The sequence below is a fragment of the Chrysoperla carnea genome, chromosome 1, assembly GCF_905475395.1.
Source record: "Chrysoperla carnea chromosome 1, inChrCarn1.1, whole genome shotgun sequence".
Taxonomy (NCBI): domain Eukaryota; kingdom Metazoa; phylum Arthropoda; class Insecta; order Neuroptera; family Chrysopidae; genus Chrysoperla; species Chrysoperla carnea.
In genome coordinates, this window is record NC_058337.1 from 106678561 (window position 1) to 106703138 (window position 24578).

Consider the following 24578-nt stretch of genomic DNA (forward strand, 5'->3'; position numbering starts at 1 on the left):
GAAAAAAGACATCGAGCTGAAATTTTTACAGCGTACTCAGAACGTAAAAAGTGAGGTCAAGTTCGTAGGTCAATAGGTCAATTGGGTCTTGGGTCCGTAGGACCTATCTTGTAAGCCGTTAGAGATAGAACAAAAGTTTAAAAAATGTTCCTTATCAAAAATTAAACAACTTTTGTTTGAAACATTTTTTCGTAAACATCACTGTTTACCCGTAACGGCGCTAATTAGGCGGAATTTTTATAATATGTACTATACTTGATTATCAGTTATGTATGTGTCATATGTTTGTATGTGTAATATGATAAAGAAATCAACACTGACTATGCATGGTATTTCAACAATTAACTCAGTCAATTGTTTGTTTTCACTTGTTTTTAATTGGCTTTTTATTAGAATGATAGAAAAAATTGTATTCAGTTTTAAAGTGATAGAGAAATAAAAAATTTTGTGGACTCTGCACTATTAATTTGCAGTTTTGTCGATAGTGTGTCTTGTTCAGTGTTAATGGGCTACTTTATACAAATTTTTTACTTGTTTCAAATAATTTCAATGTATACTAGATTAATACCTATTAGCAGTAATGGAGTCAGTATTTTTTGACAATTTATCTCAAACGGTAGAGAGTGGGTGCGCCACTATCCAATTACAGCCCCGTCTAAAAAATCCATGCTGCGTATACCTTCTTCTGTTGCCTATTAGTCACCACTATAAAAGAAATAAAGACCGTCTGATCTTTTCAGTTTATTATTTCACGCAGGTGATAAAAACTGAAATTAATCATTTTAAAATTAGTTAGTCGGCAAATAATTAAGAGACTAAGACCGACACGACGATACATTGTCATGTCATGACGTTCTGCAGTTATTTCTCTTAAATATCACCACTCAACCACCTAAGTATTAAAAACACTTTCACAAATAATAAAATAATGATTTATATTGTTGAATAAAAATTAGGATGTATTTTTATTAACAACAAAAATTTCACTTTTTTTAATTTTTTAATAATTTTAATAAAAAAATTATGATATTTTCATATGGTAGAAGGAACTCATAGGTCTAGCGTCATTCGTAGTATTTCATTGTCATTCCAAAACTACTGGTAATTCGATAGGGTATAAAATTGACAAGATGGCTGAATTTTCACCTGAGAGTGGTTGCATTAACTAACAAGGAATGCGTGCTAGTAAAGCAACCTAATTACGGCCTAGCAAATTAAAATGCCATTCTTTAATTATAAAGCTAAATCATATTAAAATAACAGTCGTACTAAAATTTTTTTACATCGATTCTTTTAAATTATATTATAATAATATCTGACTCGATGTTAGTAACGGCAAAACTGTCAGGCAATTAAAATTAGTAAAAGGGTTTGCCAAATGATTCTAAAGAAATTGTTTAAGTTGATTTTAAATCAAAAATTTTTGCAGCTTTTTCAAGAAAGCTCACTAAATGCACCCGCTCTCAGATCCCAGACTTACTACGTCCTTACCTGATTTCAATAAGAAAATATCCAAAAACATAACCGTCTTGAATTTAACTTTTTCTGAGGTTTGCAATTAACTTTTACAAACCTCAACCGTTCGGAAATGACGGTCTACACTCGGTCCTAGACCAATAAGCAAAACAAACAATTTATTATTATTACACATAAGTTAAACAAACATTACGACAACACATTTATAACAAAAATTATTTAATAATAATAATGATTTTTAATCAAATTATTATTTTGTCAAAATGCGGAAATAATTTTTTTTTATAATTATTTTATACAAAATAATGTAAGAAAGAAAATACTTAAGATATTTGATAAATAACCTTCAGATTTGGATTTTTTTTTACTAATGTGTTTTCAGGTTTTTTTATTGTTATTATTATATTTGCATGTTAACGTGTGAATAACTTTTAAGATTATTTACACGTAAAAATAACTGTTTATACCATTAAATGGGAAAAAAATCCTTAAGAAAGACATACCCGATGTATTCCAAAACGATCGTATTAGAAAAGATCTTTGAAAATTCAATATATGATCTAAGGAAAAGATAAACAGGGTAAAATTTTAATCGGAAATATTATTTGCAGTTTTTGAATCCGATGTAAAATTAAAATAAGAGATTTATCGTTTGTAATTGAATTTCTCGATTAAGAGATTATGACCTTTAGAATCAAGTCCATAATAATAATCTGGCAAGAATCTTTTTCTTGGTACCAAAAAATTTGTGTTTAATTAATGTTCCAATACGCTGTTTTTGAAAAAAAAAGTTCAGGCAGTCGTAGAGACTGCCAATAGAAGTGAAAACGGAACTATTAAACTATTAAACACATTTACAATTACAGATGTACTGCTACTATAACGTGTTGGTGACGTGAACTCACAAAATTATACCTATCCAAAAAGCGTCCAACGCGCACATAATACAGTCAGAAATAGTCGATGTATTAGTGTATACGTGTACACAGGCTACTGCGCGTGCGCTAGTCTGGCTCCCCATACCTAAGATATACTATTATCATTAGGGTGTCGGTGACGCCAACCGATGATTTTACCCTCTACCAAAACGCTCAACATACAGAAGTATAAAGAAGTTTTCACTTCAAAAATGGAAAGAACCGTTTTCGAGATGTATAGAAAAGTGTCTATTTTTTTAATACTCGGTAAACCTCCAGCATATTAATTATGACTTGTAAATTATGATTGTTTGTATTTCATTTGACAGACGAGAAGTTTCTGTTAAAAGATGTTTAAGTTAGGGAAGAATTAATCTGATGAAATTATGCCTCAAATTCCATTGTTTAGTCATGTTTGCGTGATTGTTGTAACCTCCAGACTACTCAAATTAATAATGATTTAATAAGCGTAAATAATTTCGTAATTAAAATTATTTGCATAAATTTTGAATTCTCAGCTCAATTTTTTGTCTTTTAAATAATATCTTCTTTTTACTATATCAGTTATATAACACTTTCGACGTGTTAATATTTTTAATAGATGCTAACGTGTGAATTATTTCTTAACATTTTTTATTATGGTTTGTTGGACAAGTGATTTTCAGATAAGAATCTATTAATTTATAAGTCGAGGGTGAAATTACTCATATAATGGATTAGATTATTTGCTCTTTGATTTTAAAAACCTTGAAGAGTTAATCATAATTTAAAAATATTAATTATTATATCATTAATTAGTGTATCTGCCCATCAGACTCCAAATTGATATATAATGCGGAATTTGGAAACAATAAAAGTTTAATTTTTGGACATGTAATATGTGATAATATAATCAAATTTTAATTAAAAAAATAACTAAGTAAAAAATAACATGGTGGTATTCTTTACCTAAATAATAATAATATACCCGAAGGAAATGTTTAATGAAATATAAGTTACCAAATTTTTCTAAAACAGCTCTAAACTAACTTTATTTTTTACTTTCTAGGTGAGTGGTTTCCATAGATAATAAATATTTATATTATACTAGTGGTTTCTATCTTTAAAAGAAAACTTTCGTAAGTGTTATATTAAAACTTATTGTTATTATCAATTTCAAAAGTAGGTATTATTATTTATAGATATTGAATATTGGAAAATAATAAATATTCATTCGCCGCTTAATATTCTTTTTTTTTCATTCAATAATTGGTCGATATATCAATGGGACCACACCTGTAAAAAAAAATTGTATATGGGTTCTTACATTTTTCAATATTAATTTATTATACACACAGTGTGGATTTTAAAAGTGTAGGTAAAGGATTGAGATAGCTATGAATTGTTTACCATTATACAAAGAGAATTAAATTGATTAAAATGGTGTCTTTAGAAAATTCAACTATAAATCCTAAATTGGTAAGAAAGAATTTAACCATAAGTCGAACTTAAAATCTGTAATAAGATTTTTTAATGAGAAATTTTTTATAAAAAAATTTTTAATGAGGTGAATTCCTTAAAATTGGCTTCATATTCTCTACAATATAGGCCAAACAGGCTTCACAAAAATTCTAAAATTAAGAACAATGTCCAATCTAAAATTTCAAAGTTAGTTTCATCTAGCCTATCTGGAATCCATCCATTGCACAGTGGAAATGAAAACTGGCTTCTATGGAATTCACTACATCTATGGAAACTCAGAAATTATTTTTGAATTTTAACTTATGTTAAAATTGTCGAATAAAAATGCATTACTTTTCATTCCTATGTGTGTTTGTCTTAATGCTTGCGTTCATTTTTTTAACTCCTGAACCAAAAAAAAGGCGCCTAAACGGATGGACCGATTTTTTTTTTTTTTTAGGTTATTTAATTGGGAGTGTTCTTAGCTATGTTTCAAGTGCGTGTTTAGGGTTTCGTACCACTTGTTATAAAACTTAAGCCTTAAGCTGACTTTCAGTCGTTACCTTTTTATTATTCCCAGTTCGCTTTTCCATGAAAGTAACAACACTTTATTTAACAACCTTTGAAGTATACCCTGTATATCTACAATACATTGTACATTGTAATAAAGTAAAAAATACTTATATCATTATTGATACGTAGAGAATGAAACGATTATGACATATTGAGGTCGACAGACATCGTTGTCATTGATTGGTGGTATCAAAATTATTATTGTATTATTTGACAACATTCATGTATATACCTACCTATCTATCTATATATATGATACTTACACGTACCTAAACTAGTATATATTATAAACGTGTAGCATCACAAAAAAGGAATCGATTGGGTCGAATCGAAGGTGGGATAGATTTTTTTTATGGTATTAAGTTAACAATATTGTAGTACCAGGTACTATCAACAAATGTTTTTTAATAAATCGTTGCGTGTTCGAAATGAATATTTGTACAAGATAAATAAATAATATTTATTTTCGTTTACTCTATACGGGTGTATTTCTAAACGGGGCACTTTATCCACGAACTTTATCTGAAAAAAAGTGGACAAATATATATAAAAAACAGATTTCTAATCATCTTTGTGAGTATTTTCTAAGGAAATCTTGAAATTATTAATAAATTAAAATGCATTGATTATTTTATTAGTAGTGCAGTGGCTCAAAATACTTCTGCTAATTTTTTCTATTGGGGTAATAATCATTTTGCCTTAAAAACAACCAGTGTCTTTAAAAAGAACTGTGATAGCTGCCTTAAGCTGAATTTCAGTAGACTTTGAATGAATAAATTCATATAAAGAAACCATAGTAATTTGCAACAATACAGTTTGTATAAGAACGTATGAATTAACTGCTTAATAAAAATAGCCTATTTGATTGGATAACTCATTCCATAGATCACTGTTTTTTTTAAAGAGATTTAAGCTTGCTGTGAGTGTTGACGTCATTATTGATTTTCCCAATATCAAATCAATATATACTCTGAATTCGGCCATTATAAGGCAATTCATAAAATTTTATTTAATAGTAAAAAATTAATTACTTCCAATTTCAGATTTTCGCAATTGAAAATAAGCAATAATATTTGTTGATCAAGTTTTGTGTAAACCGGAAAATTATGAAATTTGTATTAAAAATATTAAATAATAAAAAATGAATCATAAAATTTGTAAAATCTTCTTTTAATTTAATCATAACAAATTATGATAACTTTAAGAATAACAAGTTCATTCTTTAAATTAGAATAAGTTCCCAAAGTAAGTTTGACGACATCATCTCATTTTCTGCTGTAAACATTTAATATTGTAAAGTGAAGCGTATTACTAGATTGTCCGTTGTACAAAAGCAATTGGCCGTTATTATGTGAACGTTCATTACATTACTTTTTCTTTTCAAATTTAGTGCCCAGACTTCAGTTTAGTTATTCCCCCTATGATGTATCGTATCTCACAAATAAACGCTTATTTTATGATGCATGTTGATGTTATTCGTGTTCTGGTTCGATATACTTCATTCGAAAGTAAAATTATGTGTAAATATTAGGATAAAATTTTCATTTGTTTGGATAAGAACTTTCGAAGGAAAATTCCATAGGTTATCACTATTGTTATTTTTCTAAATTTTCGAAATAGCATAAACAATATTTTCTAAATGTAATTTACATAATAGCTTATTTAAATTTGTCAGAAAATGTTCATCCATACAATTGTATAAAGTATGGTACCGTTAAAAAATTTTAAAGTTCTTTTTATAATTATTAGATTATCTGGCGCCGTGCTAGTAGCGGCAAAACTATCTGGCATGATTGCTAAAAGTTCATTAAAAATGATTTCAAAATCAACAATTTACATCTGTAAACAGGAAGAAAGCGCTTGCAAACGTTTTAAACGCTCACAGGGGATCAAACCTACTTTATTCCTACCTAATTTCAATAATTACTTTATTCCTACCTAATTTCTATAAAAATCCAACCAAACTAAAATCAACTTTTTCGTGACGTTGGGATTTCTTATACTATTTATACAATGAAGAAATTTTCCTCACCTTTCTTAAAAGAATATTTAATGATAGGTTTATTATTGACGCCTCTATTAATGAATAATGGAGAAAGAAAATTCGAATCACGATATCATTAACAATATAACACAAAAGTTAATAAGAAATACGTACACGAACTTGAGTTTTTTTTTAAATTCTGTATATGCACGACTTCAATTTAATTAATACTGTTTAACCTTGGCTTCAACAATTTGTTGTGTTTTATTATCATCAATAAAAAAATATTTATTTCAGCTATTAATTTATTAACAGCTTATAAATCAACTCATGTCTTCAAATTTATATTAAGTATTAGCTGAAAAACCTATCATTGTCCGAGTTACTGTTCGGCGTTTGCAGTTGTATGTATTACCTTTGGTAGGGTCTTAAGACTTCATACTTCAGATCTTTATTCCAATTTTTTTGAAAGTATTTGCCAAATGTATTGGATTTTGTTATATTTTGGCTCCTACTTACTCAAAAAAGAGTCGAAAACCTCGGGCAAAAATTTTCCTCAGTGTTTTTATCAATTAAATCACAAAAAAGTTAAAATCATTATTAAGGCGTTATCATTAGCCTAAATACAATGATTTGACCTTTTTAATGAACAGTTTTCGAAATAGCCTGAAATTATATTAGAAATTATGCAAAAATTTGAATTCAATAAAACCAACCGATCGTAGGCTATCTCATTAGCCATATAAAATATATGAAGTAAGAAGAGGTCTTATGGACGTTCTTATGTATAAAACAAAGAGGGAATGCACTGTGTGTTATTGTGTGTTATGTTTATGTGATACTGTGTGTGATTGGTATTGTATGTGTACAACTTCAAGTAATAGGTCTGACGGGCTGTTCATCTATACACATATACAATCCCTCTTTGTTTTATACACAAGAACGTCCATAAGAACTCTTCTTACTTTATATAATATAAATGGCTAACGATATGGTTTACACACAGTATATAGATTCAATAAAAACATTAGATGCATTACAAAATACGAACTCGTAAAATACTAAGGCTTTTGTTTAAAGGCTTATTATTGATTGTTTACGACAATCAAATAATTAATAATTTTTTATGTTTTATTTGGAAATTATATATTTATTGCATATCCGACAGAGGATATCTTTTATAATAAATTTAGTTACTCAATAATCATCAATTTGAAAATATGATGTATTAAATAACTTTATAAAAGAGACAGGTGACTTTCATTTCAGCTATTTTAAGTTGGTGATTGACTAAAAAACTATCTTGAACATTTAAACATTGAGGTAATCGCACAACAAGTCAAATAAAATATTCTCCATCAATATTCAAATTAAAATCAAAACCATATGTGGAGAAAGAAAGATGAATTATTCTTATATATTAGTACAGTCATATTCATAATAAAATGCAATCTGTAACATTAAATTTAATTGTTTAATAAATCTTAAGTGCAACATTTTTTAATAAATATACATTTTTTTCTATTAAAAGCTGTAGTTTTGTTCACTAAGTGCCTTTTATTCATACTAAATGTGTTTGGAATATCAAAAACTGGTAACTGTAGAACTACTTTATTTTTTGTAGCAGATTTTGATTCCCTGCCTTAAAAAAAATCAATTTTTGTTCGAAAATAAAAATTTTCTGAGTGGAAACTTTTGAACCTGAAAATACCTTGAAATCAGGCGAAAAAAATTGCGATCTAGAAAGCAAATTTTTCAGGCGAAAAAATATCAAAATTTGCTAAAAAAGTATGCAGTACCATTTACAAAAAAGAAGTTGACTTTTGAAGGATTAGGAAGATGCCGAAAATAAAACAAGTCTCTCTCTGGATCAATTTTGTTGTGCACTGAATGATTATTAGCCGAAAAGACACCACAAACCTCATTCTATCCAACTTTTAAAGACCTTTAATTTGACACCCGTATCAACGCGATATATCCGATATGTGTTCAAAATTTCTAGGTTTTGATCCAAACATACAAAATATATACATGATTGTCAACATATGAAGTTTATAGTTGAACTGAGTTTATAGTTTTTTTTTTTTTTTGGTTCAATTTTTATGAGCACTATGTTAAGAAAACAATCAATGCAAGAATTTTTAAAAATGTCTTCATTTTTGTAGAATATTTCGTTTTTTTTATTATTAATGTTATGTAAAATTTTTATAATAATTATATTTATTCACTTTCTAAAACTTCCGGTTCACAAATTTTATTAACGCTTTATTGGTTGTGACTTATCTTGATTTTATTTCATCAGAAAGATTTAAAATCTTATTTATCTAAGAAAATTTTCTAATAATGCAGGGAGACAAGATATTACCTGATGCAAGAATGTATCCAAATATGTTTTGCTTTCGGTACATAATGGATAGTCACTTAAAGAACACAAAAGAAGGTCAAATATTATTAAATGAAAATCTTAACGGCTCATCAGTAAGGCTATGTCGACAAGGTCAAAATAGTTTACAAAACACCTGAAGCGAGAAAAAGTAAAGAATGTTTGTTAACCTCAGCTTCGCCTGAGGACAATGAACATGAGATCTGAGACATTCTTTACTTGCTCCCGTGGTGTGTATAGGTACTATTTTTCTACTCGGCGTAGGCGGAAATCAGATACTTCGTTTAGCACTGCGAGACAAAATTTGACGTTTTCCGGGGGGGGGGGGGGGTGAATGTGTAAGAAAACAAATTTATTTCTTTTAGTCAGAACAACTTAATCTTTATCAAATTTACATTCTATATTTTATGGTTTATATTGTTTCAGAAAAAACTTGTGTAAATTAAATTTCAATTTTTGAGAGCAGCTATAATTTTTATCCCTGAGTTCGATTACAAAAGCTTCTATTTTCTTTTCTTTCAAAAATGAGACTAATATCTAATCGAGCTTTTGAATTATTTTCAAAGGAAAAGTAGAATAAACAAATTTTTATCTGAATCCCGTTATATTAAACAGATTAAGTCTTGAATGTTATAAAAAAAATGAAATTCGTTCTATTTTTGAATAATTTTTTTAAATATTTATTTCGAGCCAGTACAAACTAAATGTAGATGTTCATAATAGAGCTAAGTATTATAAAATTGGCATAATTTTCAGATATAATTGATAGAATAATTTTATTTTAAAATTATTATCAAATTTACTCTTTTAAACCAGGGCATGTATTGCATATGCATAGCAAACAATTGCATGATTTTACAGTTTCAAAAGGAAATTTTTTAGGCCTTCTATATGCACATACAGTACATAAGCAATCCTCACTACATAAACAAGATTCTTGCCTTTCCTTAGGATCAGGTTTTTGTTCACGACCGGGGCATAATTTACACCTACATTTTGGTTGACATAAGCATGGTTTAATTGTACCAAAATTTAAATCATGATTATTTGCAGTTGCTTTTTTTTCCTCTAATTCTGTGATTTTTTCTTCAATTTTTTTCTGTAATTCACCACATTCGCAAGTCGCACAATTACAATTTGTAGTTCTAAGTTTAGCTGCTAATGTTGGGCATGCATCACATTTACATGACTTGCATTTGCATTCAAATTTTCGTTTGGCTTCTGAAATTTTGAAAAGTTATTTCTTTTAAATATTATAAACAAAAAATTTTAATTTCACTAACCTATCATTTCGATCTTAATTTTGGTTTCATTTTGGCTATTATTGGTACATTAAAACATGTTTATGAAAACTAAATTTTTGGATGTTTATAATTTAAAAAGGTTAACGTTTTGAATCATTTTGAAAAGTAAACAATATTTGTAGCTAGGGAAATTATGAACGAATTCCTTTCTATTGAGACAGGCCACTACACCATTGTTTAAAGTACACAACGAAAAACATTTTCGTTGCAACAAAATAAATGCAAAAAAATTCCTTGGAACGAAAAGAAAAATTTTTTTCTGTTCTTTTGAGACCAAATACCGCCAATAAGAAATTCTAAGGCCGATTCACATTATACGCCCCGTTTAAATTTAAATTTCGTGATCGAATACAACTGTATGAAAACTATGTATTAGTTTTGAAATTTAGGGTTTTTTTCAGACGAAAAGTTAATTAACCGACACGCTTAACGTAGCTAGCTGGGAGATATTTTAAGAGCTTAAACCAACATCCACCTCAAAATCTACTATTTTTATAATGTAAAGGCAGAAATTCGTTCTATAAAGGGCAAAAAATATTTTGTAATCTTACCTTAAAATTTACAAATTTTTCTTTTGTCTTTTGAACACTCCAACTTCTCCACGAATTTTTCTTGCTACACCCTTCCGTGTAAAAAAATAAGCCCCTGTGTAATTTTAAAAATTGTAATTATATTGACCTAAAATATGTTTAAAGAGTTCGAAAAGAAGCCGAAATATATGACAAAGGTCAAATTTAAGGACAAGGAATAGAAACGAAACGTAAATTGTGAATCAACCTTTACCCTTATATTTATAACTTATCACAGTTGATTTTGGAATTCGCATAATGGAAAGATATTTTTCAAGAAATTGTAGATCGCAAAGGGATGGCTTTGTGATATTTTTGTGTGTAGCTTCTTCAAGATATTATTCTAAACAGAGGTCAAGATAGTTGTAGAAATTTAAGTTCTTTGCTATTTGGAATAATAATATTTTATACACCTTATATACAGCGTAATTCGCCAGGTAAGTATATTCCAGCTTCTTAATCAATTTACACTAATGTAAAAAAAATATATGTGTGGCTAACATACAACTTTTTTCTGTCACGCATGTATCGGGCAGAGTCAAAAACATCGTAGGAAAAAATTTGTCGAAAATCGGAAATATGAAGCACCCTTAATTTCTCTTTCTTTGAAATCATAATTTCAATTTTAAAGAATACGCGTACATTAAATTCATTTAAATAAAAAAAAGCTTTATGAACTGATCTCTTTTTTTTAACAAAATTTTAGATTCTTGTCTCCCAGCATTATAAATTTTTACTACATTTTTTCATATAAATGTAATCTAAATGCTGCTCTTATGAGACTCGAAAAAGGTCCAATTTTGCCAGGACGTCGACAGTAGAATAAATACCAATAGAGGTTTTACATTATGAAATCCTTCATTTCTGTGTAGAAATATGTTTATATCCTGCATACATACACAAATTAAACAGTCCTTTTTGAGCACTTAAGTAAAATCACATAAAAATTGAGCTTGAAAATTTAATTAAAACACAGGACTAAAAACAATACATTTTTTAAGTTTTCATTCTTACAGTTTTTTGTTAATTTTGTGAATTAATTAATATTGTTGAGCTTAAGAATTAAAAATTTAGAAAATTTTCTACAAGTTCTTAATTATTTATTCTCCGTAATCATGTTTACTATCGGACGATTCGGTATCCTTACACGATGCACATTTACACTTAGGGCCCGAACAAGGGCCTGATTTGGTTGTAGTTTCTACTTGCGATATTTCTGTTACATCTTCATTCAAATGACGATCTGATGTTAACGCTTCAGGTTCTGGAGAAGTTTCCACTTTAGAAACTTTAAGTATTCCTATCTTTTCAATAACCTCTGGTTGTTTCTTTGTTTCTTTTTGACTAACAATTTCCTCTGGTGGTTCCTCTGACGGCTTTAAAGTTATTGCAGGAGGGATATCAGATTTTTGTTCGATTTCTTTCAATTCAAGTTCGGGTAGTGACTTTTTATTGGATTGACAATCTCCATCATCACATTCCCCTTTAGAGCACTCACATTCTGCTATTGACTTTTCACTTTTAACTTCTGGAAGACATTCGAAATCCTTACACTTACATAATTTAGAGTATTCATTATCATTCGGGTTTTTAATGGATACTTTATATTTTTGACGAATTTTTTCTTTCACATCTTCTGGCAAACATTCATACTTTTTACACTTACACTTTTTCACTTTAGTTTTGCCCCTTTCTCCAGGGTCAATCTTTTTCTTAGACGTGCATTCACATACTGATGGCTCGTTAATTTTTGATTTATCTGAATCTTTATCGTTTTTAGTGGGAAATTTTCGTTTGAAATCTTCAGGCAAGCATTCAAAAATTTTACATTTACATACTTTCTTCTTTTTTGCAAGTTTAGGTTTTTTTTTGGATGTGCAAATACATTTCTTTGATGATTCGTTAGTGGATTCTGGTTTAACTAAGTCCTTTTGATCATTTGTGTTATTTTTGTATTTGAAATCGTCAGGCAAACATTCAAAATTCGTACACTTACATTTAACTTCACGTTTAACAGGTTCTGTTTTTTTAGCAGGATCTCCTTTTTTTTCCTTACGTACGGATTTATTTTCTTCTTTAGCAGAATTTTCCCCTTTTTCTTTAGTTGAGTCTTCCTCGTTTTCTTTAGCAGAATCTTTCTTATTTTCTTGTGCAGTTTCATTGTCTTTTACTTCAGATGTAGATTCAGTAGTCTTAGTTGGGCAATGTTCTTTCAAGCATTCGTTACATTTGCATTTACATTCTGGTATATTGCATTGCTTCAATTCATCCTGTACCTTAACTTCAGGCCCAAGTGCTTTCACTTCAGATGTAGGTTTAGTAGTCTTAGTTGGACAATTTTCTTTCAAGCATTCGTTATATATGCATTTACATTCTGATATATTACATTGCTTTAATTCATCCAGTACCTCAACTTCAGCTTCAGGTTCGGTAGTCTTAAATGGTTCATGTGTATCAACATGTATCAAGTCTGGGTGTATTAACGTCAGGTCGCGATCTGCATCAACGCCAGTAGCAAGCGATTTCAGTTCAGGTCCAGGTTCAGTAGTTTTAGATGGATCCGTTTCTTTTATTTCAGGCCCAAGTGCTTTTACTTCAAGTGTAGTTTTAGTAACCTTAATTGGACAATTTTCTTTCAAGCATTCATTATAAATGCATTTACATTCTTGTATATTGCATTGCTTCAATTCATCCGGTACTTTTACTTCAGATCCAAGATTGGTAGTTTCAGGTGTTGATTCAGTAGGTTCAGTTGGTGTAACTTTATCTTTGGTTGTTTTAATTTCAGGTTCCGACTTCTTCATCCAACAACAACAGCCTTTTTTCTCTTTGGTATCTAATGTAGATTCAGTTTTGGTCTCCATATTAGGTTTTGGTGGTTTTTCATCATTTAAAGGATATTTCAATTTAAAATCTGTAGGCAAACATTCAAAATCTTTACATTTGCATGTTTTAACTGGAAGGTTCTCATTTACTATAATTTTATCCTCCGGTCTAGGTTCGGTCGTAGTTTCAGGCTTAGGTAAATTAACTTCAGTATCCGACTTACAATTACAACAACTGCATGTTTTCTCTCTAAGTCCTGTTGGGTCCGTTGGTGGTTTGATTTCTTCTTTGATTGGTTTCTCTTCAGATTCAGGTACAGCTATTTCTTCTATGATTGGTTTTAATTCAGATTCCGGCTTTATTGGTTCAGTTGGTGTAATTTCTTCTTTGATTGGTTTCTCTTCAGATTCAGGTACAGTTATTTCTTCTATGATTGGTTTTAATTCAGATTCCGGCTTTATAGGTTCAGTTGGTGTAATTTCTTCTTTGATTGGTTTCTCTTCAGATTCTTCTTCAGATTCCCCTTCAGATTCCTCTTCAGATTCAGGTTCAGTTATTTCTTTGATTGGTTTTACTTCAGATTCCGGCTCTTCAGGTTCAGTTGGTGTAATTTCTTCTTTGATTGGTTTTTCTTCAGATTCCGGCTGTACAGATTCAGTTGGTGGTTTAACATCAGAACCAGCTTCAGTAGTTTTGGTTGGACAAAGATCTTTTAAACATTCACCACATTTGCATGTACATATTGTGATATTACATTTTTTGCCGGGCTTCAAGATACAACACGTACATTTGCAAACATCTATACACTTACATTGTCCTTTTTCTTTTTCTACAATTTTGTCACTCATCTTACAACATGAGTTACACTTACTCTTAGCTGGGCAATAATTTTTTAGACATTCGCCACATATACATGTACATTTTTTGGTATTACATTGCTTCCCTTTTCCTGAAAAATTTATTTTACTTGGTTCCAAAATTAACTTAGATCGACGCTTATATTTACAACATATACATTTGCAATCACCTATACAGTTGCATTGTTTTTTTTCAGTAGCTACAATTTTGTCAAATAACTTACAACTTGGATCACATTTACAAACTCCAATGTACTTATACTCTATCTCTTTTGAGTTTGTTTGGCTTGAGTCATTTTGGCTAGGTTTTTCTTTAGATTCGTTCTTAGTTGGGCAAGAGTCTGCCTTACATTCTCCAGTGGTGCATTTACATTCAGTTTTGGATTTTTCATCAGATTTATTTATCTTTTTTAAGTTTGTTTGGCTTGAGTCACTTTGGCTAGGCTTTTCTTTAGATTCGTTCTTAGTTAGGCAAGAGTCTGCCTTACATTCTCCACTAGTGCATTTACATCGAGCTTTGGGTTTTTCTTCAGATTTATTTATCTCTTTTAAGTTTGTTTGGCTTGAGTCACTTTGGTTAGGTTTTTCTTTAGACCCGTTCTTAGTTAGGCAAGAGTCAGTCAAACATTGTCCAGTTGTACATGTACATTTTTGTGTGTTGCAAGGAAACGATTTATTTTCTGTTTCAGGTTTTGGTATCTGATTTGGTGTTTCAAGTTTCAAACCAGTTAGTTCAGGATTACAAACTTCCAAAGTGCATTTATCTGGACAAGTACATGTTCCAATACATTTACACTTTTTCCGATCGTTCTGAGATTTTGAATGATCGGTCTCTGTATCAAGTGTTTCAACTTTTACTACTAATTCAGGCAATACAGGATTAAATTTGCAATCTAAGCATTTACATGGATCAACACAGTTACACTGTGCTCGCTGTGATGGATTTGATCTACAATTTGTACATTTACAACTCTCAACACAATCACACTTTATTGAACTTTTTGTTTTATGTTTACATTGGACACACTTACAAGTTTCAAGACAACTGCATTTTGACGAACTTATCAAATCTTTACTCGAATCAGTGCACTTGCATTGTGATTTTTTAAGTGAACGTTTTATTTGTTTACAGTCACAATTTTCGTTCAAACATGAACAAATGACTGTTGAAGATTTAGCCGCTGTTTTATTAAAAAACTGAGTGCAAAGTGATGTTTGTTTGGTTGTTTCAAATTCTTCTTTGGTCATACGTTCTTCCTGGCGTGTGTACTTAGGAAGTTTAATTTCTTCCTGTGACAGTACTTTAGTTTCTTTCTGATCCTCAGGTTTAATTTCTTCTTTCGGCGATTTAGTTTCTTCGAAAGGTTTAGTACTTGGTAGTTTAATTTCTTCTGGTGGCGCTTTAATTTCTCCCTCATCTTCAGATATAATACGTGGTAGTTTAATTTCTTCCTTGAGTGATTTTGTTTCTTTGGAAAGTGTAGAACATGGCTGATTAGTTTCTTCTGATGGCGCTTTAGCTTCTTCGTGATCCATAGATGTGGTATGTGGTAATTTAATTTCTTCTTTTGGTGGTTGTTTGATTTCTTCCGAAGATATAGTACTTGGCAGTTTAATTTCCTCTTTAGACGGTTTGGTATTTTCGGAAGATATAGTGAAAACAAGTATAATTTCTTTTGGTTGCGTTTTATTATCTTCCGGGTTCTCAGGTATGGTATATGTCAATTTAGTTTCTTTTGGTTGCGCTTTATTATTTTCCAGATTCTCCGGTATAGTACATGGCAGTTTAATTTCTTCCTTGTTTGATTTGATTTCTACGGAAGGTATAGTACTTGGCAGTTTAGTTTCTTCTGGTGGCGCTTTAGTTTTTTCCTGATCCTCAGGTATAGTACATGGCAGTTTTATTTCTTCTCCGGATGTACAACCTGTCTGTTTAGCTTCATCTTCGAATGATTCGGTTTCTTCAGAAGGTATAGTACATGGTAAGTTCATTTCTTCCTGAACCATACAACAGGTTGTCATTGTAATATCTTCCTGGGATATAGTATCTTTCTTTATTGTACAACACTGCGATTTTTTGTTTTTGCTTGAACTACAACAAGATGATTTACATTTTTTGCGTGGCTTGTTAGGCAATTTAGTTTCCTGAGGGGTATTACATGATGGTTTTATGTCTATAGTTACGCATGGTAGTTTAATTTCTTCATTGAAGGGTTTGGTTTCTTCGGAAGGTGTAGTACATGGCAGTTTAGTTTCTTCCTGATCCTCAGGTATAGTACATGATGATTTCAGTTCTTCCTGAGACATACAACATGTCGTCATTGTAATATCTTCCTGGGGTATAGTATCTTTATTTGTTGTACAACATTGCGATTTTTTGTTTTTGCATGAACTACAACAAGATGATTTACATTTTTTGCGTGGGTTGCTTGGCAATTTAGTTTCCTGAGGGGTATTACATGACGGTTTTATATCTATAGTTACGTATGGCAGTTTAATTTCTTCATTGTAGGGTTTGGTTTCTTCGGAAGGTGTAGTACATGATGATTTAATTTCTTCCTGAGACATACAACATTTCGTCATTGTAATATCTTCCTTAGTTGTACTTGACGGGATTTTTTTCTTTTTGAATGACCTACAACATGATTTACATTTCTTGCGCAGCTTGCGAGGCAATTTAGTTTCTTGAGGGGCACCACATGACGATTTTATGTCTATCGTTACATGACGTGAGGATTTAGTTTTCTTGGATGCGCAGTTCGATGATTTAGGTTCTGTAACCTCCGTTTTACTTTGCGATTGTGTATTAAACTGGCATTTATTGCATTTGCATGCTTCTTTACATACGCATTGAACTGAGGTATCATTGGACTTTCGACTTTTAATTTGCCATATTTTTGAATAAGCCTCTTTCAATTTTGAGCCTTTGCACTTACCCATACATTCACATTTTGGCCGAGTATCTTCACTTATTTGAGTATTAACTACGCAATATACTTGGGGCTCGGTTTTTTTATTTAATAACAACCTTAATCGCTTAAGTGTTTTACAATTTTCACACGGACATATCTTTCCACATTTACAAATGACATCTTCAGCAGTTATTTTATTTGTTGTAGATGAACTTTTATCATTCGTTTTACCACATGGATCTATTCTTTTTTCTGGTGGACATACATATCCTGTGCCGGTTATTTTTGGTTTAGTCTCTACTTCAAGTCCTGTATTCATGCTTTTCTCTGGTGGGTATTCAGATTCTGTAACAGTTTTTTTTTGTTGAGGATCTATGTCTATTTTGTCTTCTTGTTCGGAGTATCTACCCTCGGCGTCCGCTAATTTCGGTCTAATCTCATCTTCAAAACATGAACCGCTCTGGACCTGTTCTATTGAACGAGCTTCTACTTTTGTTTTAGACCAGTCTCCATACTTTGTACCGGTTATTTTTGATATATTCTCATCTTCAAAATCGCTCTGTATCTGCTCTACAGGAAGATCTATTTTGGTTTCAGTTTCGTCCTTCTCTTCAATTACACTTTCTGTTGATTTCAGGCATTCTTTTGCAACCAGCTTTCGCGTTTTACTAGACGACGATTCACTTTTTTGCTTGAGTTTAATAATTAAGTCACATTTTTTGAGTAACTCACGCACACATTTAATATAAGTACAATTTTGACAGTTACATTCAGGTGAACAATCACATTTCATAACTGATAACGGGTCTTTATTATCTTCTCCTTGTTTTCTCTTTTCATATTCTTTTAATGGACAAACTTTACATGAACATGTTTTACAAACAGTTTTTGATCCTGCATGATTTGGAATTAACTGTTATTTAAATTTATTGTTTATTTTTTATGGTGGATCAACCGATGAATCCGACTTCCAAATTTGAATTAAATGCGGTTTATCTTTTATCTGATTTCAAAAAAGAGAATATTGTGTATGTATGAGCTTGACATACAATAGGTATGACGTCAAGCATTTGTAACACTTATAAAATAGGTTTAAATAAAAGGCCTTAATGGATGTAATCTAAGTCTTTGTGTCCTTACTTGCAGCAATCGAAATCGGACATTTTATCTGAGAAAATTCTGAAAAAATTCTAGAAACAACCTAAGAGCTGATAACAAAGCACCAAAAAGTTTTCTTAAATTAGTAACATACTCAAAATAAAAGTTAAATAGTTGAAATTTTGGATTTCAAGAAGACTATAACATCGTTCCTGCAGACCGCTTGGGATAAGGGGTGGGGACTTAGGATAGGAGTTGCAGAATTTTAATTTAAACGAAGTTAGCCATTTTTCATAATTTAAAGTGTGACATTTTACTGCGGAGTATCTGATGGATTTCCCTTATCAATTTCTACTTTTCTATTTCAAACAATTTTCTTAAACCGACTTCTAATATTTTTCGATAATGAGACACAAAATTCAAATTAATTTGCTTATTTTATGTTAAATTATTTTTATAATTTTTAAAGGAATAAATTTACTTTGGGCTCTTAGATCACAATGTACTACTTTTTATAAAATGAAGCGTTTAATTATACAAGGTGGCTCAAGTTATGATAGCAGGACTTTAGCAAATGGTAGATAAAACGTTAAAATAATGATAATTTCTCAATGCACTTATCATCGGAAAAGCCTTCGTTTCTAGACATAGGATATTAAAATTTTAGGAAAAGAAGACATTTGGGGAATTTTACCACATCGGGTGCTTAGAAGAATTGAAATTTTGGTACGTAGTATGACATAAAGATCCTTCATGATTTAAAGATTACGCCCATAAATTACAAAAACCAGCGGTGAAGGCGTCCTATAATTATGTTTTCGAAATTTGATTATGGAATAGACGTATCTCCACTGATTTTCGTATTTAATGACCATAGCTTTCATGAAGGATTCTTAGTTCATTGTATGGGCCAAATTTTCCATTTTTCTAAACAGCCTTTTTGACAATGCTCACAAAAATGTTTTTTTTTTTCCAAAATTTCAACACGCTGTATCTACAAAAAGAAAGCTATCCCGGCCATAGGTATATTGAGAAACTATAATTATTTTAATGTAATTAACAATTTGCTGAAACCTTGCTGCTATAACCCTGTGTTATACCAGTAGTCTACAAATATTAAAATACAAAAATAAATAATCTTCAAATCTCGTATTATTTTTAAATTATCAAAATTAACTCCCTATTCTAACGTTAATTTTTCGAATACGCGTACATTTTTTTTTTTTTTTTGCAAACCACTGATCAACACATTTCTAACTGTCGCTCAATCGATTGATCCAGTTATTCAAAAATTAATTTTACCTTCTGCATCCTTCGTATTGCCTTCTCCACTTTCAGTAGATTTTGAATCATTTGGACAACTTTCCACTTGTTCTTTTGGACAACCTACTTCTTGTTCTTTTGGGCAACCGACTTCTTCTTCTTTTGAATCGAAGAATCTATTTTCTTCCCTACATAACTTGCAACAATTTTTTAATGCAGTATCGGAAGATGGTAATATTACTGAAACATATTGTATATCATATTTTGAGTCTGGTTGATCTTTCGATTTTGTTTCACTGTGTCGAACATTTTTTGAGTGTTCCTTAGCTGATTGCACATTATCTTGAACATTATCTGCAAGTAGTAGTTTTTTACGTGTTTTTCCATTTTCTGAACTAATTTGTGTAAGTGATTGATTCTTGCTTGCTTCTCTGGTCAATCTATCATTCGCTGAATCTGTAGGATTGCCATCAAAAGTACCACTTTTTCCAGCACATATACATTTACATTTTCTTTTCTTTTGTATCAATTCTGGACAACAACAGGGCAAGCAATTTCTGGTTGGAGTTTTTGGAGTATCTGTTTCTTTATTATCCGTTGCTGTTTCTGGCGTATGCCTTCCTGGTTCTGGAGTATCCGTTCCTGGTTTTGGCGTATCTGTTTTTGGCTCTGGCGTATCTGTTTTTGGTTCTGGAGTATCCGTTCCTGGTTTTGGCTTATATGTCTTTGGTTCTGGCGTACCTGTCACTGGGCTTGGAGTATCTTTTACTGGTTCTGGAATATTATTTGTTCCTGGCTCAGGAGTATCTCTTCCTGGGTCTGGAGTTTCTATTTCTGGTTTTGGTGTTCCTCCACAAACGGTATTGCAAAGTAATTCTCGTAAGCGTTTTATGTATTCACAATCCATGCAAGCGCATTTTGGTTCGCACTTACAAACAGGCCCAACCACTTCTTCTAGTTTACCTGCCTTTTTCTTTTTTTGATATTCTTTAAGCGGACAATTTTCACACGTACAGTTTTTGCATTTCAACTTGTATCTCTTTCTTTTACCTGTATTCATCAAAATCAATATCTTATTATCATCAAAAGTTTAATATTTGCTTAAAAATTGAATCTCAGTGTCTCAGAATTTTCCTGTTACGCGAATTACTCAATTTATAAATTGTAATTACACTACACCAATGTATTAAAAGAACAAAATTTTTACATAGTTTAATTTTCTTAGAAAGTTAATATTTGGGCCAAAAAGCGCGTATGGCGATTTTTTATTGCTCATTTTCAAGAAAAATAAACAAGTTTTTGAGTGACAAATTTGTTATACAATAATTTTTAAAACTTTGGTACGCTTCTAAACTTCATATGAAATTTAGGGATAACACTTCTCATCCTTTCAACCTATCGTGCAAAGGGACAAGGGGTAATACAAATTTTTGAGCAATACATTACAAAACTAGAAAATACAAGTTTTCAAATGAGCAATGATTTTTTGCGAGATACAGCTGTTTGATATTTAGATTGTTTTAATTATGAAAATTATGATTTTACCCTTGCCAGAAGCGTCTGTGCTTTCTGTCATTTTTTTCGTTTTTGTACCACCATCTTTGGCCTGATCAGTTGTTTTATCTGGCATGGTTTGATTAACTAGAACTTCGCTTTGCTTCATTCTCTTTGTTTTTGTTCCATTTTCATTGATTTTGTCAGGTGCGCCTGATATTTTATCGATCGTAGTATCATTATCTTTCAGTATAGCATCGTTTAGTTGTTCATCGCTCACCTAAGCCAATCAATAGTTAGAAAGGTATAAAATAATTTATAAGTACTCGAAAACAAAAGTAATACGTAAATAAGGAAACCAACTTTAAGAATGATATGCCTTTTAATAAACTCAATTTTAAAATGGTTCACCCTAACAACACCTTGAACAGATTTTTGGAAAATAAAAACTTCAACTATAGGTCTAATTCCCGGAAGTTGTTATAATAATAGCTAATGACAGTTCAAGGAACGTTTAAAAAAAGACAAAAATGTATTTTCCAGGTATTTCAATTTTTCGAAAAAAAAAGGCGTTAGATCAATATGGCAACGTTAACGACATTTCTTCCACCTTTTTGACATGTTCAACTCAAGTTCACCAAGTCTTTAGCTGCGTCAGGATCACAGGCTCGAACATTTTAGGTTGATTGAACTAACCTTTGAATCATTTGATAATACCTCTGAAGCATTAAGTACTTTTTCGCTTGGGACATTGGATAATTCTTCATCTTTATTATCTCGGGAGGTACCAGTCTCTGTTTTAGATTGATCAGTGTGAAATTTTTCTGTTGTCAGATGTTGTGGATTATATTCTTCTTTATTCTCCTCTATTTTCATCTTATCGTCCTTTTAATGCTTTTTTACATTTTTTAAATTTAATTTTGGATTTTGAGCGTATTTGAGTATATATTTATACTGAAAAATTTTGATATTTGTAAAAAATTTTTTTCAATAATTTTCTTTACTAAATTTTTGTGTACATTTGATATATTTTTATTTACATTTATTGTAACTATGGAAACAAAAGTGTTCTTACAAAATTAATGCATCACTTCATTAAAAAATATAATTCTTATTCCTGAATTAAAAAATCTTCCATAATACAATAGATGGGGAGTTTTATAGCTTTTGGATTTAAATTACCTCAAACCATCATTTTTAGCCAAATCATAAATGTTTTTTTTACTTTTCGTGAAATGAACCAGAATTTTGTATTTTTTGGATCATAACTCAGACTATCAAATTTCGAAACAAAAAATTATTTTTGATTTTTTCCAGAAAATTGCAAAAATTCGGATACTTCAATTTCGATAACAGTTGCTACATAAATTAATTTCAAAAATGAGATTCAATTGATAATTAAATGGGGATATAGTTTGTAAAATATCGTGCAAAATACCAAACGAAGAGCAATTTCTCGGCAGAATTTCTGACCATTCTTTAGAAATAATTTGAGTTAAATGAATTAGATTTCCTTAACTTTTAGGTACATAATTAGTATGGAAAATCCAAATACTTACATAACCTATTTTATTATTATTTATATATATTTTTTTATTATTTATAAAAAATTTTTTGAAATATTTAATTTTTATCGATTAAATAACCAAGAACCATAGAGGTTTTGTTCTCATGCGAGAAAAGGTGCGTCTCTAATGATTATACAATGTTTTGACGTACTTAAATATATATACATATAAAGAGTTATAATGTTAATGATTGATTAAATTAAATCCGGATATAATTTGCTTGAGGAATTCCTTATATTTGTTATATTGTCGAGAAATCGTAATGGAAATGAATACAATTCTCACGATAAAATTCACAGAAAATGGATACGTACATACAAAATAATTGCATAATGAAAAATATGTGTGATTAATAATTATTTATTTATTATTCATCAATAAATTATAACAATTTCTATGCACTAATTTTGAATAATCTTTAAGCAATAATTGTTTCAAATAATACATAAGTATATTAGTGTATATTGCTAATTATTTTCACAGATTTAATATGTATCTGTTAAATCGAACAATAGGTGACATGGAAAATTTTATAAATTGTTGTTCACAATCGAATATTTATTTTTATTTTTAGCATTTAATATTATAAGAAGATTTCATAAGTCTTGTTGAAATTTATACGACATTGTATTTCTAGTCTGACTAGGAAATGTGCTGACATTTTGGTGTTTTGTATTAGAATGTCCTGTATTTTGACATACGGCAAGTCACAGCACAAAAGTTTAAGTGTAGAAGAAATGTTCCTTAAAAATAAACAACTTTTGTTTCACACACAATATTTTTCGTAGACATCACTGTTTACCTGTGAAGGCGCAAATTGGCGTTCATTTTATCCAAAACTATGAAAGATAGGGAGTGGGAAGGATAGGAATTGAAGAATTTGTGATCTTGTGAAAAACGAAAAACAATTCTATAAAATACTTTCGTAAATTTTGAAAGTTTTCGAAAACCAAATAAATGGCGATAATTTTGTTGGTTTTTTAAATTCCTCTAATTTATAAAAGATATTGCAAGCACTGACATTCAAGAATTTCTATACAGGGTATTTCAACAATTAACTCAGTCAATTTTTTTTTTTTTTTTACTTTTTTTCTTTGTAATTACTTAAATCTTGTAGATAAAACACGTTATTGCCTCAATTTAGGTCGATTTTCATTCAGGTAATCATTTCTTTCCTTGAATAACACTTTCAACTCTATAGTTTGGCAATCACTATAACCAACGGACCAAATAGGTGTCTGAATTTTGAAACAAAAAATTTCTTCTCCCTCTCTTGGGATCATAGGGAATTCAGGTAATCATGGCGTTTATTCTTTAAAAACGTGACTGCCATCATTCTTGATGATTTTTAATAGTATAACCCTGGAAATTTTGCAGCCGGTTCTTGGACCACTTAGAATACCTAGAATCGAATATGATTAACGCATACGCACGAGAATTGGGTGCTAGACACTTATTTTTAACTATCTGTATATACAATAGTCGTTTTTTAGCGTGTTTGAACATATTCTTGTATATTTAAACGTAAATAAAGCTCAAAAATCATTCAAGTTATATTCTGTTATAGTTAAATGAGTTTGAACTACTTTAAGGCCTTAGTAGCATTGTATAACCTCTAAAACTCAATTATATTGAGATGATTTAATTTCATTAGCTTAATAGTTGGATGTTTTCATGAATAATATTTTTTTTCAATACTTTTACAAAAAATTTTGGCTATATTGCGGGCTAACGGCCATTCTAAGTACCAGGCTCACTACGTATTCATATTGCCGGAAAGATTACAGGGTTCCGTCTATTTGAAATTTTAATCGGAACTTGCATTACATTCCCAATTTGAATTACGTCCGTACTATTAATCTTAATTTCCATATTATTATTTAATACACATTAATAATAATTGATATCCGATAA

The 24578-nt window shown here is 30.2% G+C and overlaps 2 protein-coding genes across 4 annotated transcripts in view; one reads left to right on the plus strand and one right to left on the minus strand.

The window, feature by feature from the left end:
- The window catches only part of LOC123290881, a 220839-nt gene that overhangs the window by 133365 nt on the left and 62896 nt on the right, over positions 1–24578 (plus strand). The window lies entirely within an intron of this gene.
- On the minus strand, positions 7787–21997 carry LOC123290882 (proteoglycan 4-like). Of its 3 annotated transcripts, XM_044871241.1 has the most exons (6): positions 21793–21997; positions 21148–21376; positions 20344–20652; positions 19642–20259; positions 10629–10722; positions 9469–9994 (listed from the first exon to the last, which is right to left on the minus strand). In XM_044871241.1, exons 1-5 carry the CDS (start codon positions 21970–21972, stop codon positions 10637–10639), a joined length of 1422 nt encoding a protein of 473 aa, XP_044727176.1. In that variant the 5' UTR covers positions 21973–21997; the 3' UTR covers positions 9469–9994; positions 10629–10636. The 3 variants fall into 3 exon arrangements, with proteins under 3 accessions (XP_044727174.1, XP_044727176.1, XP_044727173.1); XM_044871238.1 differs by having other exon boundaries at positions 19642–20652; XM_044871239.1 differs by lacking the exons at positions 9469–9994; positions 10629–10722 and adding an exon at positions 7787–7842 and having other exon boundaries at positions 19642–20652.